This window comes from Mugil cephalus, chromosome 3 (genome assembly GCF_022458985.1).
Source record: "Mugil cephalus isolate CIBA_MC_2020 chromosome 3, CIBA_Mcephalus_1.1, whole genome shotgun sequence".
In the NCBI taxonomy this organism is placed as follows: domain Eukaryota; kingdom Metazoa; phylum Chordata; class Actinopteri; order Mugiliformes; family Mugilidae; genus Mugil; species Mugil cephalus.
In genome coordinates, this window is record NC_061772.1 from 21,291,443 (window position 1) to 21,305,524 (window position 14,082).

Sequence of the window (14,082 nt, forward strand, 5' to 3'; positions counted from 1 at the left end):
TGTATTGCAGCAATAAATCAACATTAGGATTGTTTCGATCAGTCTTCATCTAGGTAGGATTTATGCAACAGTTACAAGGTTTTGCTCTTCTAAATGTTTAACCCAGACCCAAAAAGATCTTGTGTCGCTTGTTCACAGACCTTCACCAGGTCAAAGCTGAGGGTTTGAGGACCTTAATGTGCTTTGTGTTCATTTTGTGTCTCTTTCTTCTTCTTCGGGGTGATCAGCATGTATAGTCTTTCTTCAGAGCATGTAAACAGTTTGGTGGTGATTCACCAATCAGGCGCATGCACAGAGATAAGGAAAAAGTTGATGCGAATAAGTAAAATTTAAAAAGCAATACTCCCGGTTTTAATATTAAACTGGGTCATATACTGCTGCGTACAGGTTCTTTTGACAGCCTTTGTCTCTTTATGTGAAAGTTGCAACGGAAGAATAGTTCGCAGTAATAGTTCGGAGTTTTCTGGTGCGCAGAAGAAAAAAAAGGGAAAGAAAAGAGAACACAATTGCCAAGCTTTTTAAAAACCAGAGCACAAACACTTTCACAACCTCCTGCAGACGCGGCTGCGCTGAGATAACAAACAACCGCAACACGCTCTACAAGGGAGCAAGACGGACAAGCGGCAGCCATGCTGACCTGACACTTGGTCTACAGCAGCTGTCCTCAGCCACAGGAAAAATAAATATTTACACTCCGCTCAGCAGGAGATGTGGGTCACAAAAAATCCTTCATGCGTCTTAAAAAAAAAAAGAGAGAGAGACTCACATCTAACTACTAGAAGCATTCGTGAGTCCCCTAAAGCGATAATCAGATCTACATTTATTATTACTATTATTACGTGTATGTGTTCAGCTGCATATTAATATATACTACATATATAAACTATATCTGATTAGTCAACCCCTTGGCAGCATTTAGAGACTTAGACATGGGAAGAGACGACCTGCTGGAGTTCAAACTGAGCATAAGAATGATGAAGAGTGGTTGATTTAAGTTAGTCATAAGCTGCACCTTCACACACACAACATCTATAGGGTTGACAGAGAATGATCTGAAAAGAAGAGAAGATATCCAGCTGACAACAAGGCAACAGTAACTCAAATAAGGGCTTGCTACAGATGAGGTATGCAGAAAAACATCTCAGAATGCTCAAATCCTGAGGAAGATGGCCTACAGTTGGAAAAAAATTGGCCTGGTTTGATGCTGCTGTGACATGCAGATGGTATAGGGTCAGATATTGGCTTAAACAACGATTCATTAATCCACAGAATTAAACCTGCAGTATTCCTGTATATGTGCATTTTTTCAGGGGCCCATATTTCATAAATAGTTTTGGTTAATGTTTTCAAATATTCAGATGCATACTGTAGTTTATACACATGACTAATGTCAGTTTGTAAGTGATCTTCAGTACAGATCATTTATTAAGTTTTATGCTAAACTGGAACAATTTATTCCTCACCCAAACCAAAAGTAAAGCAACTAAACATAACACAAACACACACTTAACCTTCACATAACAGATGGTATCCTGACAGTTTTCACATCTTCATGGATTAATGTATTGATTTGTTAGTTATTCTTTTTATTTAGGTCATGCATTGAGTAGAAAGAGCAGCTCCTAAACAATACTGTCCCCTGTTGGTTGGGATCTGTTGAAGTGAACGCAGGAAAAACAAAACAAAACACACAAATCAGAAGCAAGACGTTCGTTTAAAGTCTCTCATTTAATATTAAATACATAGTTTTCTATAAACATACATCTATCTACATATAAAAGTCTGTTCTCACTATTTACACTCAAGTCCTATCATACAAACAATCCACGTCCCCTGACTATTCTAACTTCCTGTCCTCAGATACTCGCAGTGATTGTCGCAGCATTTCTTTCACATGTATTAGATTGTATAGGAATGTTAATACAAGGAAAAATCATCATTTTATCTTATTGCTGGGCCCCTCAAGACAACACGTGTAACTTCATTTTATTGTTCTGTTGGATTCTTGTACTGTGAGTTGATTCTGATGTGTCAAGGGTTTTATTAGCCCAGAATTTTGGTTTAAAAGTGAGAAGTGATGCACATTCAGTATTTCTGAGACGTACGGAATGACAAAAGTAAACGCTGACCTTTCCCTTGAGATGGTTGTGGAGGATGTGAAACACAAAACAAACACAGTAGCTTGGTTGCTGTTAAAAAGCCTTAACTAGCCTCCGAGTGTGATAATGACAAGGACGTCAAGTACTGTAAGAATGTAACCGTTCAAGTGAGTTCATTCTTCCACCTTGGTTTTCTTCTTGGAGGTTCTGGGTTTGGGGTTGTCCGACTCTGCAGGTTCTGGGGAGCCTGGAGGGTCGGTGGGGGGGCTGGGGGCTTTATCCACATCCGGTTCTGGCTCAAGGACCGAGGAAGGGCCTTTGGAAACACCTGAAGATGACAGTGGAGTGTTTTGTTGTGTTTTGCTCCACTATGACTCAGAAAGGCTCAGAAAAGGACTTCTCAATGAATTCCATAATCTGTTGTTGAACATGCTCTCAGGTGTTCTGCCCATCTGTGAAGGTGAGATGTGATCCACTTAAGAGTTTAAGGGGGGGTTGGCTGACGTAAACAACAAGAGTTGTGATGTTATCGTTGTTGTATCACTGTTGTCATTCAGTCTCTAGTCTGGGGAATTACGCAGCACAATCGCACCTTGTGCGGTCAAAGAGAGAAAGTGCTTTCCTACTATTTCTAAAGCACCTAATATTAATCAGGAACTTTAAAGTGATTTGCCTCCAAGCCTTTACATATCCAGCTGTACTGGACCTGATTCAGACTTAATTAAAATACAGTCACACTGCAGATCAATTTGAGGCAAGCTGGCTACAGGTCACACATCAGCTTTAATTGTACAGATGTTCAGCAATAGATTCTAGCAGCGGTAATTAAAACACTGATGCATTGTGGTTGGAAACTGGAAAGTTATTGTTCATTGTGTCATTAGCAAACTACAAACTGAAATGTAGATTTGTTAAGTCTGAACTATATCAAAATTAGTTTTTTTTTTAAATGTATCTTGGCCTCAAGCCACATTTATATCATCTGTAAAAGCAAACTTCACCCGGCGACTAAACTGTTCTTTGCCTTCATAATAGCCCCTTCTGTAGCACACATGCGGAGATATACTGCAGAAAGCCGCTCAATTTCTGCATTAAAATGAATATTATTATTTTTTACATAACTCTATTTTCATTTGAGCAATGTACTTTCATGATAGACCGTACCTTTGGAAAATGTTTCAAGGACTATATTTCCAATATATACATCTACATTTATTCACTTCAAGCATTTTAGTTATTGAGTGAGAGACTTGTGACAAGGGTAATTATGTAAAATGTCATTGTCGCTAAATGTGGATGCACTGTTCTGGTGCAACCAAGCATAAGTGGAAGAAAATGCAGCCTGCGGGCTCTCATGAAGTACAGCCCTCTTGTCCACTTACCTCTGAGAGCTGCACGCCACTACAATCACTACACAGTAGCCATGAGTTTATAAGGTTACCTGTGTATCATTATTCCACACTCTCTTTTGTTGTCAAGAATATACTATTTTCTATACTGGCGAGGGATATTTTATACATAGTCTGCTTCCCCTCAGCCCATATATTAAATCTGCTGTGGCAGTGAGGGCATGGGGGCAGAGAATGCAAAGGAAAAAGGTATTTTAAAGTTCTCACTTCAACAAAAAAATATTGGACTTTGGTTCGAAGGAGAGAGGTGGAAGCTGTGGGATTTGTCATCAGCTGCACTGTCAGTATTACACTGGAGATGTAGGGTGAATATTTTCTTTCACACATTTTCAGTTTGTGTTCAAATTTATAACAAGCATAAGAGAGATATTCAGCCTGGCTTAGGTTTGTCACGCCTCCCACCAGGCTTCACCCTGCTGTGGTGACAGAGATTTTGACACTTTGTACAAATCCCGCAGGTGCAGTAACTCTACCTGTTTGCAGCTGGATGTTCTTATTGTAGCTCGCAGCTGAAGACATGGCCTGACCCAGAGCTTGGTTAGTACCAAGTGGAGCTCCAGGAGTTTTGGCTGCTGCTGCCGAGTGAGGTTTAGATTTTGAATCCTTGCCCGGTTTTGTCCAAACCAGACTCTCTGTCACCTGCAGGGCAGCTGCCATTTTCTGAGCCATGTCCATTAGCTGTAGGAGATTAGAAGGAGAGCTTTGGCAACACGTAATGACAACTGACTTCAGACAGACACATAATCAACAACAAGATAGACGGTACCTCAGGATCAAACTCAAAGCTGCTACTGCTGTCTCGAAGAACGTTGACTTTCCTTTCCATCTCCTGGTACTGATCCAGAGCTCCCGCCTTGTCGCCGTGATTATAAAGGAAGATTGCAAAGTTCAAATTGACCAGGGGGTTGGATCTGCAGGAAAATGAAATGGAAAAGAAAATCAATAATCTGATATAGTGTCAAGTTCAGATTGATAGAACTTTTAAGAAAGCTTACGCGTCCAGAGTCACGGCTTGTTCATACGCTCTGGTGGCATTCTCAACGTCCTCCAAGTTGGTGAGAGCCACTGTTCGCCATAAATATGTGAGAATATAAATAGGTTTATAGGTAGAAAAAAAAGTGAAAAAAATTAAACAGCTGACACTATCTGTGCTTTGACAGGTTTTCCACTTTAACAACAGAGTTAAATGAATGGATGCTCCGTCTCTCCGACTCCTGTACCTGCCAACAGCATGTAGAGTTCCCCCATCCGTGGGTTCAGATTGATGGCCGCACTGAGGAAGTGGAAAGCAGAGGCGTACTGCTGCATGGTCAAGTGTACCAGACCCAGGTTGTACAACACTTTCCAGTCAAAAGGAGACAAGTAGTGGGCCCGCTTCAGACAGCTGATGGCCTGTGGGAGAAGTTGTCAGTACTGTCAAGGTTGCTTAAATCCTTCCGCTTGCCCATTTTTTGTCTTGCATGTCAACACTGAGGGCCGTATATAAGTATACGTATGTGTCAGTGACTTGTTGTATCACATGCACACAAGCCTGATTATTATATTTAAGTACAAAGTGCCTGAACTGTCCATGGCTGGTGCCCAAATCATACTTTGTATTTTGGCAGTTTTCTCGTTTACAAAAACGAGCCAGCTCAAAAACAGGATCACTCACAGCGACGTATTTCTTTTTGCCAAAGAAGCACATGCCAATGTTGTTCCAGAGAGGGGGGCTCTCAGGCACGGCGCACGCTGCCACTCGGTACTTGTTCATGGCCACATCAAAGTCACCGTGGGTCTGCATCATACTGCCTGCAGCCAGGATGGCCTGGAAATCAAAAAGAAAAACAGTGATTAGAGAGATACTGCAGGACCCTTTGAAGCAGAATACGTCGCAAGTCATGACTTTAGATTTCGACTGATCTGCACTTAAAAACATAACGGTATCGTACGAGCAAGTACCTTATAATTGTTGGGGTCAAAGGTCAGGGCGTTACCAAGGTGCTCAAATGCCTTTTGGTATTTGCCAAGCTGAAAAAAAAATAACAGAACTGTCATCGCATTGTGGGTGCATATACACATAATTTACTTTCAGGAAAGTTTCAAAAGAATAAAAATAAAAAATATCTACCGACCTGCAAAAACAGCAGGCCAAGGGTGGTGAGGAGTTCAGTGTTCTCTGGAGAGTATCTGAATCGAGAATGAGACAAGTCGAATGAAAAATGTAACTTCATCTGTGCCTGTAATTACATCTAAAGCCTGCACTTTCTCTCGAGCAAACATTCAGTGCTTATATTCAGGGAATCTACCACTGATTGTTCACCCAGGCTTAGATTCAGCATAATTGTTCAGCATTAATTACGACCTGTGGAGGGATGATGTGGCTCAAAGAAAAATGGCAAAAAAAATAAAAAATATCGGCATTAAAATCAGACTCACAGTGGTAAGTCTCATTAAAAGCCACACTAGTATTGGGGCGCTTGATTAATTCATTTGCCCCCAACAGGAGGTAGCCATAATGAGCTCTATTATAGACCCCAATGTCATTTCCTTATTTACACCATGGCCTAATGTTTAAATATTCAGCATGTGGATGGCGGAGGAAATGAACTGAGTTTCTCCTAAATGAAAAGGACCTCAAGTTAAAAAGTGATGACCACTTTTTCCACTGAAATGAGCTCCAGAGAAGGAAAATGATCAAATGAATCAAAATGAAACTTGAAAGTAACCAACTGATTCTGGAACAATACGCCAGGCTGCTGTAACTCTTTGACAGGAGGTAGAAAATGCTGCACTTTAGTAAACAATTGAGCTTAAAACCTAAACCCCCTATTGGTAGTTCATAATATGTATAAAAAAGGCCATTTTTAACATGTATTCCACTTTAATTGCATTCATCAGGCAAACTTTACTTACTCCACTGCTCTCTTATACACTTCGATGGCCTTGTCAGTTTCTCCAGCCAGCAGATGAACCTTCCCGAGCATCATGAAAGTCTTGTCGTGCTTATTTATATGGAGGGCTATGTTTAGATGCTCTTCAGCCTGACAAGAGACAGAGGATCAAACGGATCAAACCCGCGGGGAACGACGACAATTTGTCCTGTACACCATCGGCAAATTCGGCATACTCACGTTTTTCAAGTCTTTGATGAAGAAATAGCACACACCGAGATTATGACTGATCTCCTGGGGTGAGAAAATGTCAAATTTTACATGGAGCGCAGCTGCATGCTAATTGAGCTAAAACGAACCTCCAAATATAAAGGTTATTTAAGTCAACTTTTCTGCGGAAACAAACTTCTGCGGTTCACATTTCTTAAACATAGCAGCACCTGTGATTGATGGTCCCGTCTTATAAGTTTAATACAAAACTGGCTGCACAAGTGAAACAGCCCTGGATCTGTTTGGAAATGCAGAATGAAGCTGTATTTGATAAATTGTTGCAAGAGCGAGAAAGAGACATTCAATCCTTTCCTAAATGTGGGAAGAGTTTGCAGAGAAAAGACCATGCTGTGTTTTTGGACAAAAAGATTCCAGGGCAACTAAAACACTTTCCCTTAGAAACTTAAAGACAAAAGCAGAAACTCTTTACTGAAGTGCTCCTTTTCTTTTACCCAGTCTTTCTCGTTGAGTCTTGCAGCTTCATGGTAAAATTCAATAGCTGCTTTGTGCTTTCCCAGAAGAAATCTACAGAGAGAATAAACAAGAAGAATGCACATGAGGAATTGAGCCATTTTAATTATGTGCATGCTGAATAACTCTTGGAGTATAAGTTGTAAAAAGTTAAGATGCTATCACTTTATTTCAGATGCAATAATGTCTTATTCTGCTGTTTTTATTCCATTGTTTAAATTATGCGCTTGATGTTTCTATTTACTTGATTTATGTGTATGTCATTTTTGTAATAATGCAATTTCGTTGTGTTACTTATACGATGGCAATAAAGGCTTATTCTATTCTGTTGTGTTTAGCTAATGGTGAAGGCTTGGTGCACTTGTTCTGGCTTCAGCGGGGTAGACTCACAGTGATCGGGCCACTTGTTTGAGATTGTCAGTGCTGCTTGGATTAAGGATGGTGCAGCTCTGAAACAGCTCCAGGGACTCTTGGATCTTGCCCTCAAGACGCAAGATTAGTGCTGGGGAAGAAAAAATAAAGACGCGCACAAAAAAAAAAAAAAAAGAGGATCTTAATCTGCTCGAGGAAGTTTAAAAAAAATCTGCATTTAATATCAAAGGCACAGCATGGGGTCCAAAGAGCAGATTTGGGAAAACTAAATGATGTGCTGGGGAGCTTGGGCGTCGACTGCCACAGAGGTTTTGTTTGATGTCGCTGTTAATTAACATCACACGCATCGAGTGTGTGTGAGAGAACGGTTGCTGTGAAGAGGATGGCTCACCTTGAACGTATATGGCATATTCACACATGCCATTAGTCTCCTGCAGTTGTTCTTTGATGATCACCTACAAGGACGCAGAACAGAACGGGATGGAACGTCAACAACGGCGGTGGATGATGTGACTTCCCGGAACAGTTAACGGCTATTATGCTTCGCGAAAATAAGCCTGAGTGCTACCTCCAACACGTCTCTAAACAATCACAACCAAGACACAACACGTAAACAGATGAACTGTATTAAATAAGACAAACAAAAATCCAGAGGAACAGCTTCTTCCAACTGAGATTTCTTAGTTTCTTTTTGCCTTTTAAAGATTTTGAAAAGATTGTACGTGTTTTTATCTCCTCTCCTCATAACTACTGCGATGCCTTATATGCTGCTGCGATCGAGGCCTCTGTCTCAGCTTCTGCAGAACGCCGCAGCTCGTCTTTTAATAGAAACACAAAAGCGAGAGCCCTGTGTTGGCTTCCTTTCACTGGCTCTCAGTAGGTTTAGGATTGATTTTAAGATTTTAGTGTTTGCGCACGTATTGCCGAACAAACTGGCTCCAACTTATTTCTATGAACTCCTACAACCACCCAGTAAGGTAACTCAGGGCTACTGAATACTTGCTCAGGGTTGCAGACCCCAAACGATGGAGCAGCGTCTGCTTTTAAATAACATCTTGAAGCTCATTTTTATTCTTTTTGTGTCTTTTAGTATTTGAAGTATTCAGTATTCTTGATTTCCTTGTGTTGACTGTGCGTTTATTTATTTTTACAGACTTTTCCAATTCAGTTTGTCCAGTATTTTGGTCAATTTACAAAAAAAGTGCTTTAAAAATAAATCTCATCTCATTATTGGATTACATGAATTTGATCCTCCGAGAGAAAGTGAGAAGGGGTATTCCAGTTATATATCTTGGAAGTGCAAGTACCTACCAGTCATTTGAGGGAACAATGCAGTCAATAAATCCATGATTTACCACATCCAAGTTCGTCTTCAGTGTGTTTGTTGTGGATCATTCAGACCAACACTCAGTCCAGACAGACTCAACCTCAGGAAGAATGATGGTACTTTACCTTACAAGTATCATAGTCTTTGTGGATGTAGTGTTGGTGGATTAGCCAGTTTCTCCTCTCCACAATAGGAAGCTCCGGAGCTGGGGGGGGAAACACAGAAATACTTGAATTTAAAAGTTTTATTAATTAGTTAATTACATTTTACTGTTCAGACGTCTTATTTAGTTGAGTTCTTAATCTTGAAAGTGCCCTCTTTTTGCCTTCATTAGTAAATCTCCCATCTGAGAGTTAACACAGTTGTAACTCTGTAACCAAAATCCACAAGTTGAATTTAATTCAATCCACCGGGCACACTGTAAATTTCAGCTTGTTGGCTAGTTTTAACTCATGAACAGACAGCTACGACTATTAAATGTTGTGTCTATTTGGACTATTTTTAATGCATGGAGTCTGTTTTAATTTGACAGCTGAATAAATAATCCCGAAAGCACCCTCCCTCTGCAGTCACTAGCAAGTCTTTGATCTGACAGTTAACATAGATGTTAACACTTCAGCTAAAAACCCCGGGCTAAACTATAATCAATTCACCAGCCGCGCTGTAAATGTCACCTTGTAAGCAAGTTTTTCATTAGATATACTGCTTTTTCTCTCGCCCCTCGTCTCTCTTTTAATGTCTCGACAGGTTGAGATAGTCGTCCCGTTGCCAGGGCAACAATGTGTCTCGCAAGCCAGGTGCTTGTGACAGAAGAGAGAGGGTAGAGAGGCGCTGATTTAAAGAGGGAGGCTGGAGGAATGAGCCACTGTTACAAAGGGCTGGGTAACCTCAAGAACCAAACCTCAATGCTCCGAGTCTTCTTCCTGGTGGAGTACAACATTGGAAGCAAACGTAATTCCAATTCGAGCGAGTTTGATTTTGGTAATCCTGTTATCTTGTACCTACTTCCTTCCTCGGAGGCTAAAAATAGGCTACAAGGCGATGTGAATTACAGAGCCAGGCTTTGAGTCTGGCGCTAACATTGAGGGATATCATTAATGAACTGTCTGCGTAAAAAAATACAGCGTGAATTCACCAAAGCTCCCTTCTGTTTTTTATCTGTCAGCACTTCAAGCAGCACTTCGGTGATCTGCTGCTAGAACTGGAGTCTATTTCAGATAATTCACAGAAATCCTCTCCATCGCTGCACAGGCTTCACACGTTTTCCTCGTCAAGATTCGGATTGGTCCTATTTGTAGAGACCTAATCCGCTTTCTTCCTGCTGAGACAGCAATAACATTCTTGTCTCCGGGTTTCAGCTGTGGTCCTGCGGTGCCCCAGCGTCCGCATACATAAAGGAGGGCAGATTTAGAGAGGAGAGCTGGGATACATGTGTGACAAATATTCCTGCAAATACTGTTTGCAAGAATGATGGAATAAAGCAGAGAAGAAGAGCGCAGCATGAGGTCTCCTAAATATAGTGAACAACTTCATCCCAAACACGGAGGAATTTTTGCATTATAAAATTTGAGCAGGCTAAAGCTAAGACAGCTTTGAACCAAGTGTGAAAAGGGGGATAAGAGCATAAGAGAGGCGTGCTGAGATCAAAAGACACATGGGGAGAGCGTAATGAAAAATATGATGAAAATTATTTTGGAAGTTCTGCCACACAAAAAGACAAAAAAAAAAAAAAAAATCAAAAGCCCATCATCTTGTCAAGTCATTTAGTCGCACACTGAACTGCTGACACTTATGTCCTCAGGAAAATGACAGCAATGGGTGTCAGTGTCTTGAATAAAAAAAGAATTAGTGTCAAGAAACCGACACTTCACTCCGTAAAACTCAAACTTAACTAGTAAACAGGTGAAATGAGTTTTAGGAATCTGCAGTTTGTTTTAGGTCTTTCTGGTTCTCAGATTTTTTTTTTTACACCTTCTGGGTGTTAACTGCTAACAAAGTGGGACTTGCACAGCACAAAATCTAATAATAACAGGACGAAACATGCTTTAACATAATTAACTATGCACTAAATAACACAAATTACAGAATTATTTCAGTAGCTTATGGACACAACTGAACTCTGGCTTAGACTATTCAGCCTTTATGTGACTGTGGACCAGAAACATATAGTGTGAACTCTTAGTGTCATTACTGTAACATATTTCAACACACTTTATCCTTTGTGTACACAGTTCAATTTTATACTTACTTTCACTTTTATATTACATCCTGAACCTCAGGGTGTTATAAATGTGTGTGTGTTTTTTTTGGCTATTTTGGTATTGCTGCCACAAGAAAGATTAAATATATAGCATAATTTGATTTTAGTATTTCACGGATGAATATTGTTCACTTATATTAGATGAAAAATTTTAAATAGAGCCTTTACTTTCTGTTTTTATTACTACTGCCATCTTACATTTGCCTCTTCAGATTCTACTTAGTACACCACAGTAAGGGTTTGCATGTCATGTGAAAGATTCCTGCAGGGAAATACTACGCTAGACCATAGTGTGTACCTGCAGTAATTGGCTCCACAGGGCTTGTCTTCTCATGAGAATAACAACAATACACAAAACAAATGCAAAAAAAAAACTTAATCTATGAGCATCAGTATTAACTGCTTAATGGGACATTAGCTCGCAATTCTGAAAAAAAATATCCTCAATCATCTATAACATTTTCCACACAGAAAAATATCTGAAGCCATAGAGAAGAGCGAGGGTGACCTCTGCAGGCCGATTAGTATAAAAGTTCAGTATCATTTGTCAATTACAGGCAAACTGTCAGAAATCACTGACGAGATAATAGGTGCCATAAAAAGAGTCAATGTAAAATGACTTGTGGCTGCCTTACTGTACCTTTAGGTGCACGACGTTTCTTGGCTTCAGTAGCAAGTGGGAGCTGAAATAAATGAAATACAACAAAAACAGATAATTAACAGCAGCCAGGAGTCAAAGTAAAATTCACTATGCGGCATGTCTGTTTTTCCCACAACCAATATATGTGGCTGCAGGCGCTCAGAAAGCCGTTGTTTATTGGGTAGAGAAGAGGACGTGGGTCATTACTTTGTGTACATAAGTGGTGTATGTGTACGTACTTGGTCAGTAAAGATGAGTTACATTTACATGTTTATGAAAGATCATCTGTTCTGTTCATCATATAGACATGGGAAACACATTACACGTGTCAAACATCCAGATAAATACCACGTTTTTGCAGTAGAACACGGCATCACTAGTGTTATTTAGTTCTCTGGTTGTACTGGCTTTACTAATATATATTATTTAAATTCAGATATCTGCTAATTAGATAAGGACTTTATGGAGACGATTCTTAATGTATGTATGATGAAAGGGAACTTACACAGTGTGCACACGCAGATCTGTGCAATATCTTTATTGAGGCAAGCTTGAAAACCCACAGGTGTGTCTGACCAAAAGGTTGCCCATAAGTGATATTATAGATCTATAAACCTCATAGATCTCATTTAAAAGGTCAAATTCGTGAGAGCTGGAGATAGGATTCTGGTCTATTTGGTACCAGTCATAAAGGATAAAAGGAACTTCTAGGAAGTTCTACAAGAAATGACGAGGAAATATTTTTATTTTGTTAAACAATAAAGGTAACTTACTTTTTCATGATTATTTATTAACTCGTAGATAGGGTTCTTGCAAACATGCACATGTGAAATTAACTGCATATTTTTATTTCAGTTAGATTTTAAAGCAAGTAAGTGATAAATAAAGACATTTTTGCAACAATATGTTCAGTTTAAGATGTTTTAAAGTTGGATATCATTGTAATTAAATTGGCCAGATTCTTCTATTTAGTATCAATGCAAGGTTGGTAAAACATGACTAAATCATGCAGGAACATGAGCTAAATAAAAAAAGTTATATTGTTAAAGAGCTGGTACAAAACGTTTGTTAGTCTTCTGAATGTAATTAATCAGTCCATCAAGTGTGCGATTTTAACAGTGATAAAGAGTGAACTGTAAAATCGTTTCAACACTATTTTAGTTTAAATGTCTCTTATATTGGTCAAACTAGAAATTAAAATCTCGATTATTATGTGTATGCTGTGACAGTGATTGTATTAACAGTTTGTTAATTGTATAAACTAGTCAGTGGTTAAGTGGTTAGATAAAGTATGAATGCATGCAGACATTTGCGCATGCGCAATTCCTTCAAATACTCCATATTTTCTCACTTGTGGATTGCTTCGCGTCAAATCAATGACAGCAGTTTACATAAAAGATCTCTGCGTTTTTTTGCATCATAGACTGCATGCATCATGGTTGCAACACGACTGGGATGGTGGTCAACCCATTTACAGCGGAGCTGCATAATAACATTTTTCTGCGATCTAGTATAAAGCGAGGGTTAACAACGCACATTTTCCCTGTCGCGTTACATTTCTGTTGTTGTTACCTGACCTAGGTATGACTGCTGGCAGTCAATGCTTCAATTCGCCCTCGGATAAGTGGGAATTAGTCTCGCAAGTTACAGTTAGCTAATCAACTTAGCTCCCACTTCGCTTAGCCAGGTGGCAAACTAACGTTCAAATAAGGGTTACACAAGAGCTGCACTCAAGCCAACGCATTTAATGTGCTTCCTGCCAGTTAACTCTGTGACATATTTTATGTTTACCCAAGCAGATGTTGACAAGCTTTGCTTTTGCACTCACCGCCGTGGCTTTATCCTCGTCCGCCATCTTGGGATGAGCAACACTAGAAGCTGTTGCTATGGATACGTCAATGGAATGCGGACGTGCCGCCGGTCGTATCGATGAACGTCAGCAGCGTGCCCCGCCCAGCTCAACCTCCACCAATCGCATGCTCGTATATGAGTTACGTAACCATATAATTGACAACATGCTGCTGAAACGGGTGTGTAAAGAAGCCTGATTATATTCAACCAATGGATGTGGCAGTGATGCAGACAGGATTTGTTTAGGAGATGAAATTATCGAGATTTGAGGTTGAGATTTTTAGGTAGCGGATGAAATTATCAATGTAATGCATTTCTAAACATGAACCTATTTACATGCATGCTTTCTTCTTGGTTGAGATGAGAAGTCATATATATTCTTTTCTGTGAAAGCAACCTATTCACATGCATGTTGTCCAGTTTGTCTCCACTGATGACATAAGAAACAAGAAAGGTTATGTAGACAGGTGACACTAACAGCAGGACTGTATATTGTAAAGAAGCAGGTGT

The 14,082-nt window shown here is 39.8% G+C and overlaps 1 protein-coding gene across 1 annotated transcript; it reads right to left on the reverse strand.

The window, feature by feature from the left end:
* Positions 1-1,713: 1,713 nt before the first annotated feature.
* bbs4 (Bardet-Biedl syndrome 4) lies at positions 1,714-13,627 on the reverse strand. Its single transcript, XM_047579815.1, has 16 exons — positions 13,550-13,627; positions 11,722-11,764; positions 8,947-9,026; positions 7,886-7,949; positions 7,513-7,624; positions 7,104-7,176; positions 6,622-6,675; positions 6,404-6,531; positions 5,623-5,677; positions 5,450-5,518; positions 5,163-5,315; positions 4,729-4,900; positions 4,504-4,573; positions 4,275-4,419; positions 3,982-4,186; positions 1,714-2,427 (listed from the first exon to the last, which is right to left on the reverse strand). The coding sequence occupies exons 1-16, from the start codon at positions 13,574-13,576 to the stop codon at positions 2,273-2,275; spliced, it is 1,605 nt and encodes a 534-aa protein (XP_047435771.1). The 5' UTR covers positions 13,577-13,627; the 3' UTR covers positions 1,714-2,272.
* Positions 13,628-14,082: the final 455 nt, after the last annotated feature.